This window comes from Opisthorchis viverrini (assembly GCF_000715545.1).
Source record: "Opisthorchis viverrini unplaced genomic scaffold opera_v5_1, whole genome shotgun sequence".
NCBI lineage: Eukaryota > Metazoa > Platyhelminthes > Trematoda > Opisthorchiida > Opisthorchiidae > Opisthorchis > Opisthorchis viverrini.
Window position 1 is genome coordinate 590,077 of NW_008751657.1, and position 22,610 is coordinate 612,686.

At 44.7% G+C, this 22,610-nt stretch overlaps 2 protein-coding genes across 2 annotated transcripts in view; one reads left to right on the forward strand and one right to left on the reverse strand.

The window, feature by feature from the left end:
- The window catches only part of T265_00010 (hypothetical protein), a gene marked incomplete at both ends in the record, with an annotated part of 40,409 nt that extends 34,927 nt beyond the window's left edge, over positions 1 to 5,482 (reverse strand). Inside the window, 7 exons of the mRNA XM_009163667.1 lie at positions 2,461 to 2,543; positions 2,584 to 2,666; positions 4,144 to 4,234; positions 4,277 to 4,381; positions 4,414 to 4,470; positions 4,791 to 4,915; positions 5,302 to 5,482. Of these exons, the coding sequence (XP_009161931.1) occupies positions 2,461 to 2,543; positions 2,584 to 2,666; positions 4,144 to 4,234; positions 4,277 to 4,381; positions 4,414 to 4,470; positions 4,791 to 4,915; positions 5,302 to 5,482 (725 nt within the window). The remainder of the gene's footprint in view (positions 1 to 2,460; positions 2,544 to 2,583; positions 2,667 to 4,143; positions 4,235 to 4,276; positions 4,382 to 4,413; positions 4,471 to 4,790; positions 4,916 to 5,301) is intronic.
- Positions 5,483 to 13,172: 7,690 nt separating this feature from the next.
- Positions 13,173 to 13,741, forward strand: T265_12418 (hypothetical protein; the record flags this gene model as incomplete). Its single annotated transcript, XM_009163834.1, is given in 2 exon segments — positions 13,173 to 13,194; positions 13,200 to 13,741. Coding segments are annotated over 2 exon segments (564 nt in total).
- Between the last annotated feature and the right edge of the window lie 8,869 nt (positions 13,742 to 22,610).

The following is a 22,610-nucleotide window of genomic DNA, read 5'->3' on the forward strand; positions in this document are numbered from 1 at the left end:
ATATTGACCAAGTTTGTACTAATCATTATATATATATATATATATATATATATATATGTCTGCCGCAAGGCAGAAGCAACGGCTCTACGCAATGTTTGTGGTTTGTAACAAATCCTTCGACTCAGTCAAAAGAGAAGGCACTGTAGATCATTCTACAAGAACTTGGCTGCCCATACAAATTTGTAGGCCTCATCAAGTTTTTTCACACTGAGATAAAAGCTCGTGTGTAAGCCTGAGCAAATTACCTCGGACAATTTCGTAATCGATACCGGAGTGTAGCAGCTCAGTTGTTGGGAGCCTTTATTTAACAACAATCTGTGCATGGGATTGTCACCGTGAAGGTGGCATAACACTTCAACATGTTCGGATGGTTATATGCTCAATTCAAAGCGTTTCCGGGTCAAAACACTGTTGCGCGAGTCCAATGTCCGAATGTCGTTATTTGCATCATCATCATCGACATCATGACATCAGTGTTCAACATCGATGCTTCGCTACCGCTATTTGAAGCGGACTTACTTTCACATTCTGCAGCGAACTTACAGTACCTGACTGCGGTGTTCCGTTCAGCGGCGTCTCGCTCTGGTTCAAATATAAATATTCCTAAAACTTTGCCTCTTATCAGTCTGAACTGGAGATTCAGCAGAAGGTATTCAGCACTATGTATTCCGCTAAATTGTTATGAGATAGCGTGTTGCATGAATTTCTGCTATCGTGATAAAACACTATCCATAGACCTGACACGTGACAGTGAAAGAAATGCACCAACTGCAGAATCCAGCACGGCACTTGGTGGCCCTAAGAAACGCATCTCGAGAAGTCACTACGTGCCCAGAGGCACCAAGAATGTAGTGTATTGGACTGTTTGTATAGCTATATAGACAGCATGTTCGGGTTCTTGACTGATTTCCTTGCATGCTCTGCAAAATCTTCCGGATCAAATGAAATCACAGAATCCCGAATGGCGAAAAACTTCGCACAGCAAGCGTTTTTGGAGGCACACCGATGGAAAACCAACTCCTCTGATAAGGCGAGCTGACACGCACGACCGGAACTCGTACTCCAAAAAAACGAGTCTATGATCAGCCGAAGAACAGAGCTCAAAATCGGGGGTGGCCGAAATTCCACCACTGGGACAGCCTTCAGTTTTGAAATCGAGATAAGTCAGTGATTAAGGCGCAAGCTTACTGGAAGCAAGCACCATGGTTCGAACCCAACTTCTGCATCTCGACTGGACAACTTATGTACTTCTTTCGGGTGACCTGAGGTCTAGGCACCGAAAGGATTCTAGAGCTGAGCGATTTTTCAGGTAAGTTTGAAAAACTGTAATTCCCATTCCAGGTCACGGAATGACCGGTGACCCGAGATAACGGCGTAGAGAACTGCCAGGTAAGAAGGCGTGAGTTTGAAATGCAATGCATTGCAATTCCGCCAGGCACATGAGCCATTCTGAAAAAGCTGAGTCTACCAATGCACCACTGTCCATGCGGACTTGCGTAACATGAGGACGCACGTTTTTAGCAACGTAGTTCATCAGGCTATCCCCCCCAGACCACCTGCTAAACATGGTCTTCTGGAACCCAGGTAAATTTATTACATTTTCTAATGACTGCGTGCCGGACAGTGTCTCTTATAGGGTAACATCATTAACAACTCACCACCCTGATGTGTTGCTAGGGCTCTCCCGGTATGGCGCTATACTAGAGATGTGGTATTACCTTGAAACTTAGAGAAATTGACGGACGATGCCGTCAGCCCGATGACGAAAAGTTACCTGGTGCCGGTGCCCATTGTTATGCCGCCATGTTTGGGCCAGCCGATGGCTTGCGACAGGCCCCTGCATGTTCGTCGTCCTCGGATTTAAAATGACACTCTGCGATACGGTTCTCACAACGAAATGCTCTTTCAGTATCTTCCGAAGTTTATTATCCCAGAGAGATCGTAATGTATTCATCGTCCCTGTTGGATCACCCGTTCTGCTGGAATTTCCACCCAACAGTGCTCTAAACCTCCTGCCAGCAACGTACCAACATGATGGAAATCAGTTGCGATAAGTTCATTGTAATACTTCTCTGTACGGTTTGACTGTCATCAACAGGGTTCAGAAATAAATTCACTGTGATGACGTCACAATGCGATAACTGACAGACATTCCAAAAAAATGTATCGATAACCAAGTAGGCATCCTACTGAATTCCTCAGCAAAAACAACACTCGGAGTGTTCATTCTATGCTGTCAATAAGGTAAATTCTGGAAGTCAATTCTAGCACCTACGTACCAACAGCTATTTCATTCCAACGGGGTTAGACTACCTGCATATGTACACAAATGACTCTACTCGAAACAACACGAATGGTAGACTAATAAAAATGATACAAATACGTGTTACCAGTGTCGAATGTTGTCGTTGACCCATAAAGTTTGAAAATGCAGTCAAAAGATGATGTGGATAAACTCACCGCACAGCAAGCGTGAATAGGCCGGTCAAAGAAGTGCTGGTAAATGCTGGGGTATGTCTTGCAAGACCTTTACAGAGTAGAAGCTGTGAGGAAACGATTGACAAGTGTTGTTCAACAACATACGTGGAGCTTCTCATACAGCTGATACTGTATCATGTGGTCAAGAAGGACAGCATTCAGCTGTTGCATTGAAGATTTCAACTTTTCTGTGGAAACAAGAAGCCATAGAAGTTTTGACTCATCAATGTTCTACTGAATAAACAGAGTACTAGTGAACATCCGGCTGAGTGAAAAAATCAACAAGACGGTCACGCACGAATCCTTTGACCTGTTAGGGAGGTATGAAATAGGTTACGAAAAATATGGCTGCTGGCGGTGCGACTCACCTTTCGGGATGGGGACTCCGTCACCCAGACTGCACTTAGTAGGAGACGCTGCAATATATGGCTGATAATCGATGTCAATGGTATTCTTGTTGTCAGTTTCTATCCAGATTGCTCGAATGAGTGTCTGAAGGCGTAGGCACCCGAAGATGATTGTTAGGCTAGCATTAGATCGGTTTCCAATCTATTTTTATTCCTTTTTTCATAATAAGGCTTGCAAACAAAGCGGGTTTTTACGGCAGCGAAGGATCAGTGTTGAACGCTGGCGTGCTGTCGATGATGATACTGACGAATAATCATGCAGCAATGAATAGTTCGAAGCCGGAGTTGAAGTAGCAATTGATGTCACTATCGACAACCAAAATAGGTGCTCGATGGTTTGCGGACAACAGAACCAGAGGACTAAGACCACCGTGAAATGGTTCCCTCGTTCGTCCGGTACAAAGCTACCTGATTACTGCACACCCCATAGGGCAGCAGGTACACTACGCTGTAGCTGATAAAAGCAGCTCTGATCATCACCTTCATTCCTTCGGGATATTAAGGACCTTTAACAGATTAGTTAATCACAGAAATCGATAGTCACGAAGGAAGTGCACGAAAAACCCATTGACACTTCACTCATAGAAGTAATGAAGACGATAATTTGCGCAAGCAGAGTGCAGGAGGCAAACGACGAAAATCCCAATCTAGTGTTCAGACCGGCACAGAAAAGGATCATATCGTCCGTAGACGTTCAGTCCCATTAATCAACTATAATGAGCTATATACTCCATAGCGAGACAAGCTGCCGGATTTTACGCTGAACTGTCTTGAGCGAGAACTGCTGGATTGGTCTTTGTCCCTACATCTCCATGGTGTAGGCCCCACTTTAGTGAGACTGACTTCTGGAAAAAGATAACTCGGGTTCGTAGGTTTTTGAAGTAAGGGTATGTCGAGGTTACACAGAATACCGGTAAGGACGTTGTTTTATGTTCACGGAAAATGGGTCATTTTGCTTTCACCCAACTTCTGAATTTCAAATAGTGCGAAAGAATCCAAATGCTTTTGTCCGTCTACCTCGGTCATCTTCAAAGCATATCCTTACAGACCGAACTGCTTCAAAAAAAATGTTTCAGCCCATTTAACTAAATATGATTTAAGACCCAAACAGTGCTTTGAAAGTGAAAATCCATCCAACACTTGATGCCTGTTTCCCAGACCAAATCAGCTGTTTTCGCACCGGATAAAGCAAAATACTATTTTAGACCGAATCAAAGGTGATAGGTGACCAGGCATGAAAATAACACTGGGAACTTACCATCATAAAAGCTCCAGCACGAATAATCTGTAACGACTAACAGGAACGAGAGGAATAAACTGAGCAGCCTTGAACCGCTTGGAGTGCAAGGCTACAAGACAATTTAATGTAACTTATATGCAAAGTGACCCACATCAAGTTCGGATAAATAGTGTAATGTGTAGACGAATATCCACTTCGTCACAGATATCCAATCTAGCAAAGTTGCTTTCCGGAGCGCCAGTGCAAGAAAAGAAATCTGCTGGTGAGCACAAGAAATTAGTAACTCACATCAGGCTTTGCCGTTTCAATCGTTGACATAATATGACGTATGAGAAGTTCAAACCGCTAGATAAGTTCGAAAATTAGAAACCACAAGGAATACTTGTTTATCGTGTTGCGGAGAGAACTTGAATAACAGGTATTTGATAGCACGAAGAAGGTCGACCACTGTGAAACGGATTACACGATGAGAGAGGTGAAATGGACAAACCTGCAGAGTCTGGGACCAAACATTGGTCAAACTGTGTGCTGTTGTTAGTGTTAATGAATCAGAGTACACAACGGAAACGACGACCTACCGAAAGTGATGAAGCACCAGTTTACGATCTCTGAATCCCCTCCAATTTCTCTACACAAGGAATCAATTCCTTTGGATTATTTCTCACCTGTATACATATAGCGGCCTGTTCTCGAAGACGGGCTTCGCGCCGCTCATCTCTCTCTTTGCGCTTTGTTTCAATAAATGTTGTGTGTTCTGGATGAACTTTCTCAAACATCTGCCGTAGCAACCCTGAACAAGGAGAAAGAAATGGCGGACTACGTTTCCCAGAACTGGTGATTGAAGTAGACAATAAAGTGGTTTCTAACACAGGCTAATTGTTGTTATATTTCCACCAAGCTGATAACCCCCATCATAAAGCACAGAGTTCAAACTAATTATCCTAAGTACCAAAACGAAGTGCGCAAAACACACTATATTTGAAGTGTACTCAACAAAAGCACTCAGGGAATTCGAGTGACTTTTGGAGGCATCGTCAACATTTGGCACGAAGGGGATATTGGAAGGTGATTAGTTAGAGTCCATAAGATCGGCCAGTCGGCGTTCGTGTCAAACACGGGTTCGCAAGTCAGTTGGATCAACCACTCGAGACGGCTGTGGTTAAAGCGGGAACTTACTGACCGGAAGGCCCGTGGTTAGAACCCGACCTCTGTATCTCAACTGCTCCTGTCCAGGTCTGAGCAACCTGGCAGTACTCCGGCACTCATGCTTCCTCCGGGCGGCATGGAAGCTAGGCACCACAAGGGTATTACGGCTGAACCACCATGGATCGACCACTCGAGGTAGGCCACGCAGCATCTAAACTTGTCTGGTAGGTGGTTTCGCTGAAGGATTACACCTGGCACCTTTTTTAAGTTTGCTGCAGAAAGGTAGAAGTGCAACTGCAGTCGACTCACCGGTTCTAGAATCCTGTTTGTCCTGTGTCACGTTTGTCACGTTGGGTCATTCTGGACCACTGACTGAACAAATGACGATCAAAGATGATCTGTTAAGATTATTTTGATAGGGAGACCTGATCTGCACACTTGTAAGCGTGTTAGATCGACGGAGGTGACATCGGAATACCTCAATCGTCCAACGGTAACAAAATCAAGGAGTATATAAGCTAACAACGAAACTCGGGAGTTTTATACACGGTATTTCCAGCAATGTTCTAGAATATCACACCGAAACCCTATGGATTTTGCAAACACCAAAAAACGTTAGCCATTGGGGAAATTTTTCATAAAGGGCAAAGTACTGTTTTGAAAATGAAGAGTAAGTTTTTTTTGCAAGTAGATGATCGTGCAGATGTCACTAGCGGCATAGCATAAATTTTTTGCTCCCAACAGAGAAAGAGAAATCTCAGGTGATCTGTAACAGGCATGCTTGTCAATTCTCACTTACATCACTCCCGTTTGAACAGTCTTCCTCCTGCCCTGGTACAAAGGCGGGGGAAATACTTATTTCGAGCTTCGCTCTCGCCGACCTTAAAAAGTCCGTTTATCTGAGGGTCAAGCGGACCCCATCCTGGGGGGCGAACAGCGCCCAAACTTTTCAAAGCATTCTTCCATGTAAAATACAAGGTTTCCGCCATTCCAAATTAGGCACGGGAAACAGCCTCCATCCAAACAGGTGGTCACTCGCCATGCAGAACACATGACCCAACCCCCTTAGATTCGGTGCTGGATGTATTCTCAAGAAATATAACCCTCTGCTTCACCAAAATCCGTAGCCTGATTGCCTCACTGCATATTCGCTGACTCCAGTCTATTTCAGCAATACTTCTGAAACACTGGTAGTCAAAGACCAGATATCTCAGGTCGTGCGCCCAAAGTGGCCAAGTCTGGCACCTGTACAATGTAGCCCATACTGTCGTTTCCTACACGGGTTCTTCGGGATTCAGTGAGATGTTTTTTGAAGTCACAAGTGGAAAAATTGGCAAACAAAATTCTGACCTTCAAGATTCATGCATTAAATTCATCTGTCACACTACCGTCAGAGATAATGCAAATCCCAAGCGACGTATAGTGTTTCACAACCTAGTGTCATTCCCTGAGTTCTCAGGTACACATTCAAAGGCAGCATGTCCTGAAGCATGATTTTACTCCTTGACGGCACGATGCACCTGCTGAAAAACTGGGTGGACCTGCTCAGCTTTACAAGGAACGCTTACATTTCCTGCACTTTTTCAAGAATGAGAACAATGTCGTCTACATATTCCAGATCACGGACAGGTCTGAACATCGGGGTTCCGGAGACCTTCCAGTGTTCGCCTCTTATCTCCTCAATAACAGAAATTGAGGACGGATATCCTTGTCAAACACCACTTCTTCTAGGAAAGCTTATGAAGAGCTAAGCATGTACCCTCGCTCGCTCACAAGTATGTGTCATGGTTTTTGTGTGCTTATTTTTATACGTATCATATATACTCGTACTGAACCTGTGTATGCTCATGCACGCTTGTTCCTAGACAAGTAAAACGTTGCTTATCCTCGAAAACCTGGACTGTGTTCTAACTCGTTCTCAGACACATTCTAAACGTCTCAGCATGCGAATGTAAACTGCGCATGATATTCACGAACTTCTTGGGCATACCTTTTTGCTCAAGCCCGTTGAAAACGAACAACCGGTCACCAGGATGGAACGTATGAATGAAGATGTGGCCCGTGGCCCCTTCCTGTCCAAAGTACCGCTTGATCTTCTCGGGTCCCGTCTTCACGCATTTTCGTAAGACAGGACAAAGATTCTGGTTACAAAGGTGATCGAACTAATGCCTCCATGATTTTCACACTCACTACGAGCACTTTTTATTCGGCGCCACTATCGACTCACCCCATTTAGTTAAGACGATCTCTTGCTTCTAGATGTGAGTGCATCGGAGATACAGTCTGTTGGAGTATAAGCAGATACGGTGAACAGTCAGCGACTGTCGACGTGTTTATCATGTATCATCAAGGACACTGCCAGGCCGCATGGGTTTGTTTGAATGATTTTTAGCCTCCCAAACACTCCCTTTTTTACAGAGCAAGCTTTTCATGTTTTACTTTGATTTTGCGTACATCAACAAAAGTTTGATCGTCAGTCGGAATATTCCTGAGCATCATTTGCATTTGCGGTTAGTCCTTGGTTGACTTACAGTGCGATCACTTCATCTAAATGTTTTTGGAGCAACCACGTCGGATCCTACTAGCCCTTGCATTGATGCTGAGAAAGTTTGGGCGATTGCAGACTACCCTATCACAAAATCAGTTAAGGAGTGCATCGATCTTTGAGAACTGTCAGTCACCACTGTCATCATGCCCACTTCCGAACTTAGTCGTTAACAGTAGTCAGCTGCTACATTATTGATCGTCGCCAGCTGTATGAATGTTTTCATGCTTGTTGCGTGTAAAAAAAACTTGCGGACTACTAGAAGTCAATGTGTCGGGACCAGACTATAGAAACCAGGTTGAACATACCATTAGGTGTATTAGAGACTGACTTAATGGACTGAAAGAGCCCGTTTGGTTGTCCGTTCCTTGGTATGTTTTTGTGATTAGGTTAAAAATGCTACACAGGGCTCATATTCTGGTGATACATGCTCTAGTGGCCTCCCTACCCATTCACATAAGCATTTCAAGGTGCACTAAGGAGTCCCACGGCACCCCGACGAAACGCGCCGTCACTATCCATTTCGTGGCTTGATAACCTGTCAAAAATGAGAAGCCGTCAGCTCTAAGCAATTCAGGAGTGGCTGTGCCTTTGCAGCGAGACGACCTTGGCAGCAACTTTACATTCCTATTCCAAACTGTCCAGTGAGAGGAAAACTAAACGTCCAACTGCAGACCTAACGAAGGTATGATTTCCCGACTTCTGTCCCCAAGTGCCTCATCGTGGTTGGGTGCGGTTTTGGAACTGGTTAATGGCGTAACATCCCCGTAAAACGCGGCTAAGAGGTCTGATGATATGTGTACTCTGTTGGTGGACGAGACGGTTCAATTGGTTAGAGCGCGAATTTAATGACCTGAAAGTCAACTCGACCACTGTCTCTCGACTTCCCCTATCTAGGATTGAGCAACCTGGCAGTATCTAAACCCTCGTGCTTCCTTCTAGTGGCATTGCAGAGAGATACCGAAGGGGTGCTGCAGCTGAACGATGACTCTGTTGACAGTCGTGCTCAGTGTCTTATCTTGCCAAGCTTTATAGCAGGGCTGAATTTCTAACGTTTGTCCGCCTAAGGGAGCCGGTTATACTCTGATTCCAGATCAACAACGGGGCAACCACTGATCAACCCTGGGAGAACTGGCTGCACTTTGCAAGTGTGAAACGCATGGCAAACCGTGCGGCCCAACTGTTTGAAAACTCTGAAGGACCTGAAGCAATAAGAACGATATCGCCTACGTACTCAGTAAAACGCCCCAAGAGTATTTCGGTTCCCAAGGTTTCAGAGATAGGAAGAAGAGTTCCAAGTTGCACGTCAATAACAAAGTTGAATGGGAATGGACACAGAGAGCATTGCTGTCTTTCAACAATGGTGGTGGTGAACTACGGTGGAAGCCTGCAGTATACCAGTGGGGATCGACAGAAATTCACATACAGGGCCCTCAGAAGGAACAGTATTAAAAGGGACATATGACTGCAGAACGGTTTCTGACAATCAACCGAATCAAAGGCAGCTTCCAGATCAGGGAAAACGATAAACACTGAACATTCAAAAAGGCAGCGCTCCTCAAGAACAAGGCAAATATATGGTCGATTATCCTTCGAAGTTCGGCTTGGTTCTGTCCGAATAACCGAACAATCCGCGCAAATAGTGCTGGACAGCGTCTTTAATGTTACCACTACCAGATTGATGCCACGAGGTTCTCAAATGGCATGTTTTTGAACGGTGAGACCACGAGCAGGACGCTCCATCCCACCGGTATTCTTCAAATCTTCCAAAATGGAACCGATAAATTATCTACCAGGAATTCGTTACCTTCGTTTGAAAAGTGCGCAGCGTAGACCATCTGGGCTCGGTGTCCCGGGGAGTTTAGAGGTGATATTCCATACTGGAATCTTACTATTGGTGGCAGACTGATTCTCCCACAGGTTATGCTGAAGCAGACGAGCTGAACTGCTCTCTGAAGCGCTCAGCCCATCGTTTAAGACGGGGATGACTCTGTTGACAGTCGTGCTCAGTGTCTTATCTTGCCAAGCTTTATAGCAGGGCTGAATTTCTAACGTTTGTCCGCCTAAGGGAGCCGGTTATACTCTGATTCCAGATCAACAACGGGGCAACCACTGATCAACCCTGGGAGAACTGGCTGCACTTTGCAAGTGTGAAACGCATGGCAAACCGTGCGGCCCAACTGTTTGAAAACTCTGAAGGACCTGAAGCAATAAGAACGATATCGCCTACGTACTCAGTAAAACGCCCCAAGAGTATTTCGGTTCCCAAGGTTTCAGAGATAGGAAGAAGAGTTCCAAGTTGCACGTCAATAACAAAGTTGAATGGGAATGGACACAGAGAGCATTGCTGTCTTTCAACAATGGTGGTGGTGAACTACGGTGGAAGCCTGCAGTATACCAGTGGGGATCGACAGAAATTGACATACAGGGCCCTCAGAAGGAACAATATTAAAAGGGACATATGACTGCAGAACGGTTTCTGACAATCAACCGAATCAAAGGCAGCTTCCAGATCAGGGAAAACGATAAACACTGAACATTCAAAAAGGCAGCGCTCCTCAAGAACAAGGCAAATATATGGTCGATTATCCTTCGAAGTTCGGCTTGGTTCTGTCCGAATAACCGAACAATCCGCGCAAATAGTGCTGGACAGCGTCTTTAATGTTACCACTACCAGATTGATGCCACGAGGTTCTCAAATGGCATGTTTTTGAACGGTGAGACCACGAGCAGGACGCTCCATCCCACCGGTATTCTTCAAATCTTCCAAAATGGAACCGATAAATTATCTACCAGGAATTCGTTACCTTCGTTTGAAAAGTGCGCAGCGTAGACCATCTGGGCTCGGTGTCCCGGGGAGTTTAGAGGTGATATTCCATACTGGAATCTTACTATTGGTGGCAGACTGATTCTCCCACAGGTTATGCTGAAGCAGACGAGCTGAACTGCTCTCTGAAGCGCTCAGCCCATCGTTTAAGACGGGGACTTTGAGGATGAAAGACTTCCATCTTTCTCACAGGCTGCCTCGCTGAAACCCATCTCCTTCTGGCCGGTTGATCAAGTCAGCTGGGACAGTGCTAGGCTGTTGTTTGCAGCGACAGCCTTCGCCATTTCCTAGGCCTCTGCAATCGATCAGCGTCCCATGTTGTCCTTCATGCTCTTGTAAGAACACGACTACCCGGTGTTTTAGGGTTCTGCTTTTACTATCATAGCCGTTGGAGCACTAAGATATGCTTAGCTCAATACTATTGGTCGAATCAGACGACTTTGACAAAGTCCTAAAGGATAAGAGCATAGCTTCTGTCAATCGGTTCCACTGAATCTGCAGTCAGTCTTTCTCACCTGAATGAGCAGCAATCCAGCCAGGTCTGTTCGATACCGCTGAGATACCAAAAGAATCTGCTGAAGTTTGCAAAAGGAACCACTCTAATTCGGCATGAAAAGCGTGCTAAACTACTCAACGCAATGAGCTCGGGGCAGTCAACTTGCGCACCACCAGAAGGAACGAGGACTTTTAATTAAGGTTCCCTACCAGTACCTGATGGCTAAATGATTTAACTGAGCCTATGACAGGCTTCCGGTTGGTGGCCCCCAAGTAATTTGGTGAGGGCTCATGGTTAGGGTTCGTACTGGCAAGGAACAGACGATGTTCAGCAGATAAATGAACAGGTTCCCTTTTATCCCTACGCTAAACACCAACCCCGGTGCTACCACCTAAAAAAATAAATAAATAGACGTTCAGCTGTAACACTCTTCCGGTGCCTAGCTGCCATGCCACCCGGAGGAAACACGAGGGCTGGGATACTGCCATGTTGCCCAAGCCTAGACAGGGGGAGTTAAGTGCCAGATGTCGAGTGCGAACCACGGACCTTCCGGTCGGTAAATTCGCGCTCTAACCACTTGGGCCATCTCGCCCGCCTAACGGTGGTCCAGTCTGGGAGATCATGTCATCCGTCCTTCTTGCTGAACGAATCAGTGAGCAAATATCTCGGAGGAACCCACTCACATTCGATTCGGAACTGCGGTTTGTCGGTGCGTCATCATCAGTGCAGCAAAGCATTTGATGCTTTGCTAAAGTGCAACTATGATTTATTTGGAGGTCTTATTGCGGAGAAAAGTGGACGAGAAAGGCACTTAGTGCTGGTCTACCATAGTCATTCCGAGGTGTCTTCACCTCCAGACATTCAGGAAATCTAAAAGCATTTGATGCTTTGCTAAAGTGCAACTATGATTTATTTGGAGGTCTTATTGCGGAGAAAAGTGGACGAGAAAGGCACTTAGTGCTGGTCTACCATAGTCATTCCGAGGTGTCTTCACCTCCAGACATTCGGTCAGGAAATCTACGTAGAAACCAGCAACAAGAACGCCACTGGCACATGCTAGCGGCAATATGCCAATTGCAATATTGCAATGACTGTAATCACTTGGTCTGAACCTTCCAAGTTAGCGTTTTCGTCAAAAGAATCACCAAAAGTGCAAAACGTGCAGTGGCAAGTAAAACCAGCTCAAAAACACGTGTACAGCGCTTCGAATACACAGTGTATGCGGTGAGGAAATTCAGACGCTCTCCGGGTGCGGCACTGCCAACCGCCTTTAGGCTGTCACTAGAGTACGATTGGCTGTTAGGTCCAAACTCTCGGCCAATCAATGCCCGATTGACGCTTGACCGGTAACCAACCCGTTCTTCAGGCTAATCGCGTGCTTGATAGGTTCCTTGAGCGTAGCAGCGTCCCACTGCTAGCGATAAAGCGATAGATGTTTGGGACTCTGCCCAATGGACAGTAATTATCAGCCATGTCTTACAGCGCCTCCAAAAAGTGGGTTCAGGCAGCCCGCATCCTGGAAGTTGTTTCGCACCGACAAAGGCCAGGTTTTCCGCACTCCCTCTTATTCCCTTCTGCCAACCCGAAAGTTAGATACCTCTCTGTTACCCTCTTCGGAGGATAGAATTTCGCCTTGCATGATACATGACTTAAACGTCGCAGCTTCTGGCGCTGGACACATTTATCGACGAAAGATACCGCTGAAAAACCGGACACTCGCTTTCCAATACTCCCGTCACCGATTAGCTACCACCAAAGCACATGAGTCACGGTTTCGAAACCATCGTTTTCAAGTACCAAAGACGTCCCAATCCTGCTGCCCAAAGCGGCCAGATTTCGTAGCGACACAAGAATACAGCCCGTATTCTGGCCAGTTGCACGAGTGGCTTGGGGTTCATTATTATGCCAATTTGCCGCCATGGTTGTCTCAAGTTAGCGCCAGGGATCCATCCGAAACTAGACATACCAACGTACCGGTTTTTCTATGGCAGAATTCGATCTTTTTAGGCGTATCTGCCTTGCTGTACTGCGCCATGGCTCTGGAGGTCGTCTCCGGTAAGGCTGCGAAGAAGGCTTCCAAGGTGAAGGTTCCGAAGTTAGACAAGAAGAAGCGAGGAGGAAGAAGAGCTATGCGATCTGCATCTACAAGGTGCTGCGTCAAGTCCACGTTGCCTCTCCTTCAGCGTCTAAGAAAGCCATGAGTGGTCGCGGCAAAGGCGGTACAACTCGGGTCGATGCGAAGACCAGTTCGTCACGCCAGGGACTCGTCGATCGTGTACATCGTCTGCTGCTCAAAGGCAACTATGCTGAGTGCGTTGGTGCTGGTGACTCCGTGTACTTGGTCGCAGTCCTGGACTGCCTCGCTGCTGAGGTCCTGGATTTTGCTAGCAATGCTGCCCATGACAACAGGGAGACCCGCATCATCCCCCGTCACTTGCAACTGGCCATCCGCAACGACGGGGAGCTCCACCAGCCCTTGGGTGGTGTGACGATTGCTCAGGGTGGTGTGTTGCGGAACATCCAGTCGGTGCTTCTGCCAAAGAAGCATGATAAGGTGAAGGCCCAAGCTTCGCCATACGAGTGCTCGAAGGTAAAGACCTGAGGTGTATCTGGTAACAGAGACATCGCCAGAAATCAAGTACACCTTTTCACAAAGAGAAAGCAACGGCGCCAAGACCTTAATGTTTTTCGAAACAGACTATCTGCACAAATGTTCAGCTTGAACTATTTTTGAAACCGTTCTGTGGGTTAGCTCCAAGGTTAATTGAGACGTCAGTTGGGCAGTTTTATGGAAAACTCCAACTGCCTATTGTACCCATTTGCTTCCAAAAGCCTGTTTTCTCGCAAAGATTTAGTCATCTTGAAATTTGGACGTGGATAACCGAGAAAAACAGCCAATATAAGATCCACGCGATGGCATCAGCTACTGTGTTTTAAAGTGGGTGTGAACCACAGTCACTTAAACGGACAAATATGACATGTAGGTCCGCAACAACTGATGTTTCTGGAGGTGGTTTGACTGGCCGATTTTGTGCCTATAATTGGTCATCTCAAGGATAGTGGAAGTATTCTAGGTGTTCCCTGTGAAACGCTCGCTAAGTTGATAAAACCTCACTACACTTGCTATAATGCACTAGTGCCGCTCCTTCCTGTGACCCTAACATGGATTTCGCGGTTTTCAGTCACATGTATTAGTGAAGGGAGCAAGGTGGGTAAAGTAATTAAGTCCAGCACCTATATAGATATAACCAAACAAGCTAGATACCCAGAAGTCAATACAGCGTAACAATAACCACGCATGTATTCGAATTTTACGTATGGTACAGCATTTGGAATATTCGAAGAAGAGAATAATGAATAGAAAAATGAATACAGTTCCAATCATGTTCATCACATTTGCTACACCTTGAATGAGCGTGTGGATGCTTATAGTTCCGTTGTGGTCTCCATCGAAATCGTTCGGATCCTCTCGGATTGGAAGGTCTTTACAGTTGATATATTCTTCGGATATAGCATTTTGTTCGGATACCGTATCAAACGGTTCATTAGTATTTGGTGGCTGACCTCTGGTGTTGAACTCAGCCTTATGAATATGTCTCCGAAAACAAGGGAAATCATCCAGGTCGAGGACCGTGAACATCCCTTTGCCATTTGATGAAAGTATTGGTCCCGTAGCAGACGGTAAATCATTACTCTCGAAAACCGCAAAATCAACCGATTTGACATAGTCAAGAAGTGTACGCAACGAGCGAGATTTAGGTGGAGGCGCGGGGCTCTTCTCCGTAACGTAATGTTAGGCTTTCCTGTATTACATTAGAAACCTATCCATTCCACAGTCCGATTCCACAAAATAAGTGGGAGAGAATGAGGTAATGGCAAATTTCAGTGTCGGGACGAAATTTAGCCGCGGATGGCGAGGGACGGTAAACTTATGTTGACATTCCATGTTCACCTTAGAACAGCCCCCTTCGCTCGCACCACTTACTAGTGCTCGATGGTCTGCGCGGTGTTTTCAAGTAACTAAGAATAAAGCTAAGAATAGCCGAACTTAGAACAACCGACTCAACTGCATTATCAGCTCTGCGTCAATGGGAATAACGGCTGATGCTCGGTCGTCAGCTAGCCGCGAATCTACAGGCCGCTTCAATCAGTAAAACGAAACTCTATAAAAATTTTCACTGCAAGAAGTTATAGAATACGCTACTTGGATGCTTTGAGAAAATTGCTGAGCTTCCCTGTCGCCGGCTGATTTCGGTCTTTATATAACCTAACAACGCAACACATCAACATAATAGCAGACGCCGATTGAATGAGGGGTGCAATGATATTTAGACTGGGGTGTGCTGTGCTCTATTTCCAAATGATGGCTAATGCCTGGCTGCGGCCTAGCTTTTGGGTTGTCTGTTGAAACCTGAATCCTGACGTTATGTATGCTAGTTGCGGCAACTTTCGGCTTTGGTAGGCTGGATCTGCTTATGATACACCCATTGCCAGGAGTTCGAAAACAAATCGTTGGCCACACTAAAAAGTTCAGAAGTTTACGGATTTACCTAAATGTTTAGTTAGAAAATTCATAAGAAATTCTCTCTCTTTAAAGATTATTATTTGTCGAGTTAACTTGCTTCTGATGTGCTGCTTGGATTTTAGACGACTCAGACTATCCTCAAGGTCTGTCCAAGAATCACATCTACTTATCGACTAAACGCAGTGTGCTACCAATAATATCTAGAACTTTTTAACGATTTTCCCACTTGTTTCTTTAAACTATCTCTGCTATATCGACAACCGGAGATACCCGCAGTCAAACCTGTTTTTGATTTCATACATCATTCAGCCTTACATCACATAGGCGTACTTGTGAGGCCGCTTTGAGCCTACATTAAATCCTCAAACTATGCGTGGGCGGAAGAATAAAACCTCAAGCACGGAGACGCTTTGATTGTGTTCTTGAGGTCTTCTTTCAGCTTTTATTGCAGCTTGCAGTAAAACTGTTAGTCATATAACCAGAATACGTATTTTTAGACGAAGAAAATAGATGTAAAACGCTGACAATTTTCATCGGATGTGGACTCGTTGAGACGCTTTAGTTTTTGAGGATCTAGGTCTATATCAAAAGTGAACCAGCAAAAAGCGTCTGCAGTTAGTTTTCACCTTTCAAGGTTTTCACAAATCTAGCAAATGCAACACCAATAGAGCACAAGCCTAAAATAGTGAGGATCTGCAGTAAATTGCAGACTATGTTTGGGTCAGTGTTCTCACTCCAAATAGGGTGCCTCTGAAGAAGACTATGGCTCACAACAAAGTAGCAATCGTCAAATTAGATGAATGCTTTTAATTCACGTTCGGTGATGTGAATCTGACGAAATATTCATGGAGCAAGCCGAAACCATATATATCTAATAGCTTTTAAACGAAGAGATCCTGTGGTACTTGCGGGAACAAACATCTTATGGAATAACAGTCTCACTTGTGAATGTACGAATAGCTCAGTGCATGATTTGACGCAGCTGCATTAAAATCCATCCGAGTAGAACTTGGGTAGTTTCCTAACAAATGATAATTTTTAAGCTCTTGGCCAAAAAATCAACGCTGTCGTTCAGGTGAAATGTGATGCAAGAAAATCCGATAAAGTTTACTCGGCAAACTATCTGAGCAAACAAGGTGTCCAATATTCGTTCCTCTCCATGGTCTCTCTGTTAGTACTCCACCCGGCTAAAATTTGGTTGACAGTTTAGTGGTTTGGACAACAAGGACCATGTACTGCGGCGCATGTGGTTATCCTAATCTTATTGTCATGTTTGCCCAAACGTCTTGTACTCAGGCAAAACAGTAAAATCTAAGACAGCGCACTCGGTTCCTGTATGGTTTTCTCCAGATATCGCCGACAGGACGGCCAATAATTATTATGGGATTCACACACCAGGCTCCTCGGAGGCATGGATGTGAATTACATCTCAGCCCCTTGAACTCGCATGAATACGAAGATTGGTGGAACAGTGGACTCCGTGAATCCCCCCATTAGACCGTTTTCTTTTTTGCCCAGTGTGCAGCAGACAGAGGTCCCCTCTATTCCGCTTCCTCTCAGAACAAGTAGCATCGAGCTATTGAGCGTAGTCCACGAGCATTTTGCCACTGAATCCATGTAACCTAGAGCCAAAACCTGAATGTCTATTGAAATTGCTCTGGCTTTGAGCCCTCTATGAGCATTCACCGTTGTCGTCACTGCTCACTGTATCAAAAAACAGACTTGCTGCCATATCCTTGTTCAAAAGCGTGGCGAATGTAGAGGTTGAATATTGAAGAGTGCTTGCTACTACAAACAAATATCAGCCTAGCCTTCTGGCAGCGGCTAAGGCATAAATTTGCGGGAAGGTTTCAAGAAAGAGCGGGGAATATAATGTATCCAGCTATTTATATTTGGCAGCCTTGACAGAATAAGTCGTAAGGTTGAATTTTAACCAACAAACAAAATCTGCATGATTATTTTTACTATGTTACACTCATAAGGGGGCATCTACCAGCCTTTATACCCTAGGTTGTCGTTAGTGATTACAAACAAGGGCTTGAACGACAACGTCGAAAAATGTTTCGAAACCGGCTTCGTTGGACATAGAAATGGCTGCATTTCAAAGTAAGCCCCGAGATGCCGAGCACCAAAGTCAGAGGACTTTAATAAAATGCTGAGGACTGAAGCGTTTGTTAAATAGTTACAGTTAAGCTTCACTAGAAATTCTCCCCATTAGTACCGCCTTACAAGGAAGCCAGCAACTCAACCCCCAACAACAGCAGTTTGACATAGTGCCTGCGATCGCGTTAGAGGTCGTGGAGCAAATATTATGGCAATCGTGAGATTTAAGTTAAGGTGCTCACTGCTTCCATCCAAAGCATTAATTGGAAAGGAAGTATTTAGGGATCAGGTTCCTGATTGCAACCTATGACCTCAGAGCGACAGCGGTGGCAGGCACGCTTACTTCTATGAGTGGGTTGTACGCTGATTTTTATACAATATTTTTAGTGGTCGTTGACCGTTGACTTTGTACAGTCTTGTGCCATTTGGCACATTACAGTCAGAACCAAAATACTTATCCAGCTAACTTGCGAATTTTTGGAGAGTCAACAAGCAGAGAGAGTCAACTGCAGTGCAACGCTGGTCTCTTTACGGTACCATCGACATCGTAGTATACCTTTACATGACATCAAATACTTACATAGTATGGCACGCGCCGTTGATACAACTTAGGGCATCTCAGCCCGGAAATAATGGCGGTTTGTTGTTGTGACTTCATCTCCGTACGTTTCACAGATGATAGCTCTTGAAACAATACGACTGGATGCGGAGTGATCCGCACGTTAATTTGTCAAATAGTAGCAAGCTTCAGACGTTCTAGCTGGCATTGATTTTCGTGCCTTTCCTATCCACTCAACTGTGCTCATTATAGACGAGGAAAAGGTCAGCATATATAACTTCGGTAGAATATGTCTCATTGGATGCCATATGGGTCTGCGCTGAAGGTTTAAATCCGATATACATTAGTAAGTTTCAACATTCGAGCGATGTCAGTTACTTGAAAACCTGAATGCTTCCTTGAATCCGAAGGATAACTGCACACAGCAAGAAGCCTAAAGTGGAGTGGGAGAAGCGGAGAGTAGGAGAAGGCAGGTATCGCAAAAATGTTGGGCTTACAATATCGAATGTCAAGAGGTGAACCAACGCCACACCAGCGAGTTCCGACAGATTCTCCAGTAACGGCACGTAATTTGCACACCCAGATTGGCCTGGAAAACTGAGGGGCCATCAAATAACCGCCGGTCGTGAACCTAGTTGACCGGTGTGCAGAAAACATTTTCTCCATCCAGGTTATTTAGACTTAGAATCGAGTCTCAGCGTGAGTGAGGGCTTCTAAGAGAACCGCCTCTTAAAAGCTACCAGACGATATTTGTCTATACGGTAATGGCAAGACACTAGCCCATAAAATCTTCAAGCTTCGAAAATTTGCTATAACTTCACAGGATTTACGTACACTGAAATTGAGAAAAGCCAATTCAGCGTATTTCCAAGGGCGCTTTGTCGTCTTGGTGAACTTTGATGGCTGCTTTCTGTATAAGAGTTCATTGTGTGCTCATGTGAGCGTTTATTGGCGACGAAAAATTCACATTCAAACCCGCCTTCTAACTGATTATTTTGCCGATAGGTTCCATGGGTTGTGTTTTCTCACAGGTCGGAACAGGGAGGCCGATCCTTAGACAACGAAAATTTCTCAGAAGCCAGAGTTAGAATGAAGAAAGATTTTACATGAAGATTTAGTGTCCGACAGTACTTAGTCCACATATAAGTGTATTCTCAGAGTCACAGTCTTCGTGAAATTTGTTTAAGCCTGTTTGTTTGACCACTGTTAATGCTGACTTCATGTTTATAATGGCTGCTATAAGAAAACATGATATTTCCATGACTAAGGCAGAATGTTTTTGGAAAATTTGGTTTCTTAACGTGTCTTCTTTTTTGATGGGTTCGGAAATGTTGTGGAAGTATAAATGAAAAATAATGGTCCTGCACATGTCTGCGCAAACTCAAAGCAAAGCGGCCATCCGTGACTTACGCAGGTTTTTATTTCCATTTTGGAGCGAGCGTCCCGTCAAATAAATCAAAGTGTCCTTCACAGGCAGTAAGTCTGGTTGATTTTTCTTTGATAACCATCGCACACTGTATCGGGTGCATGGCAAAGTATTATATTCACCTAAGAATTAGTGTGTTTGCGGCAGCACGAGCGGGTACTACAATGAGATTAGCAGTACTTTGAGGTTTTGGAATAAGTTTAACAGTCTGAGATGGTCTTTTGGGCTTGTGTGCACTCTCGTTCAGGAAATGTTAGAGGTCACGTTGACTTCGAGCAAGCCCTCAGGCTGACTATGGCAGTCGTGATACCATCATCGCGACGTCTTACTCGGGTCTGTAGACAGCTTGGTTTGCGAACATCCTCTAGGACTCACCTGGAGTGTTGTGGTAATTATTTTGGCTGGAGAGTCGTGACAAATTGAGACCGAAATGGACCAGGGATATTTTAGCGTCCGTCAAAGGCGAAGGGTAATTTACTGCTACCATTCAAACAACATAATGCGACTGCCGTCCACATACTGGAGATTCAAAATAGTGAAGCGTCAATAAGGCCTATTATAGAGTACTAAGGTATAAGACTGCCTGCGGCGGTTTATGGCGGGCAGTCAAGGGTTCAAGCTTGTAACTACCGTAATGTGGCGAAACTGTCCGAGATCAAAAATAATAATCAAAGTCAAGGTAGAGATGTTCGAAGAATGGCGGGTTTCGGCCGATGCAAAAGCGTGTGGCCATATGTAAATATGAGGAGAACCAAATAGCCAGGTTTACGTCACTATGTTCATGGTTGGTCGTTCATGAGACTGGGCTCATTGTGTGAGGGGAGGGCTGCCGAAACAGTGACTGAAGCGAGCGTGACTTTGTTGTTAGCTCATGTAAGAGGGGGTGGCTAACTGGCGAGCATTAGGTTTTGTAGGATTATTATGTATTGCATATTGCGAGGGCTGCAGAAGAAGATAAGTTGCTGGTTTGAAAATCATTCATGCTGAGTGATCCAGGGGAAAACCACATATTTGGGTCTATATAAAAACAGGGAAATAACTAGGAATTTACTTATAAACTCCGTGAGACTAGTAGAAACGTGGTGTTTCACAGGTTTGCACCTGGCTAAGCAGGAAGTATGTGAATTATACCGTAAAATAGATGTTCTTTACATTTATTCAACACTCAGTGGAGCACAGGTCTACTCGAACTTCTCGGATAGATTAATTTGTGGCACATTTGACTGAAAGGCCGACTGGAACTAGGTGTGATCCCTATGAACGTTGTACAGTAGTTATCATTGGAATAAGTCGGAATGATCGGCGACCATGATGATATTGATATGCTTATCCCCACGCTTCATTAGCTGGGTGTTCTGTAATGTTTACAATTCGCCGTTTCGATCCCATTACATTCTGCTCCCAAGTTATGCGGCGTTATTTCAACAAGATACCATTCCCCCAATTTGCATGGGTCCTGGCTATTTAAACAAAACTATTTGGCATGGCCGTGCATGCACAAATTTCAGTCAGTCACATCACCCATGTAGGCGTTCACCTATAACATGGCACTTCTCCGTATACCATTCGAATACCTGAAATCTGCAGTTGAAGGAGTTTGCTTACTCGGCGTATTAAATTAAAGCTGATCAATGATTCATGGATGGAATTTAAGCTTTATCTGTGCAGTTCGCCAAGACAGCAGCGAAATTTCCCCGTGTATTCGGGGTGAACCGTTTAGTTCGTATCCGAAACATAATCACAACTTCGTGGCATTTGACAGTTTTGGCTGACAATTTGGCTTTTGGAGAAGATTGAAGCAGCATTTTGCAACTGTTTCTATATGGATCTGCCATGGATTTCGTTTGTTGGATCTCTATCTGTGCAAGGCCAATTCATATCGTGCATTGGCAGTTTCACCCCTCGTCGCCACAAACGGATTGTGGGCCATGAGCGGTAACTTGAAAGGAGTTTGGTGCATCTATTACATGAATCGTTCGAGATTTTTCAAATTTTACTCCGCTACTGTTCACTTACTTTTTTGAGTCTAAACATCCGTCGCAATATTTTGGTGTTTCTGTTATGTTCATCTTCTGAGGTTGTAGAAATATCGCTTGTTATTTGGACGCTCATGTATTCGTGGGCTGCTTACATGGTTAAATCGGGTAGCCTCGCTCATTGTTCTTTTCATTAAAGCACGGATGGAATAAGGAGCCTGCTTTCAGCGATCAATTGCAGTGACGTTAGCAGGTCCATAAATCGTCGTTTGATTACTGGGGAGGCACATGCCCGAGATCTTTGGAGGCCGCTTACAATGGTAAGACTTGTATAAGCCAACGATGCGAAAAAGCAGCTATCTTGCATTCATAATATATATATAATATATATATATATATATAATATAATATAATATAATAATAGGATATAATGCTGATTAACCGTCTGAGTAGCGTAAATGGAGCATCGTGTGTTCGATAATTGTTGCCACCGAACCATAGCTTTTTGGCAGGCGACTAGGAAGCGAGTCCTCGGTTGTACACCGGAAACTTTTGTTGAAGAGTGTATCCGGCACCAGAAATCGCATTTGATAAGCCACGTACTGCTGTCAATGATGACGGACTCATGGAAGATCATTTGAAGTTGTTGAACTGTATCAGCTCTAACGGCATTGTGTCCAATGAGGTGCGTGAAAGAAACTCAAAGGTCAGAAAGAAGTTTGCTAATTTGCTCCACTTGTGGCGTCTAGACTGCATTAATCTTGGTCTCAAGGGATGCATTTACCAGGATATAATTAGTGCTGTATTATTGATTGGTTGCGAAGCATGACATTGGTCAAAAGTTTATGTAAAGCGTCTTGAGGTTTTGACACCCGATGCTTT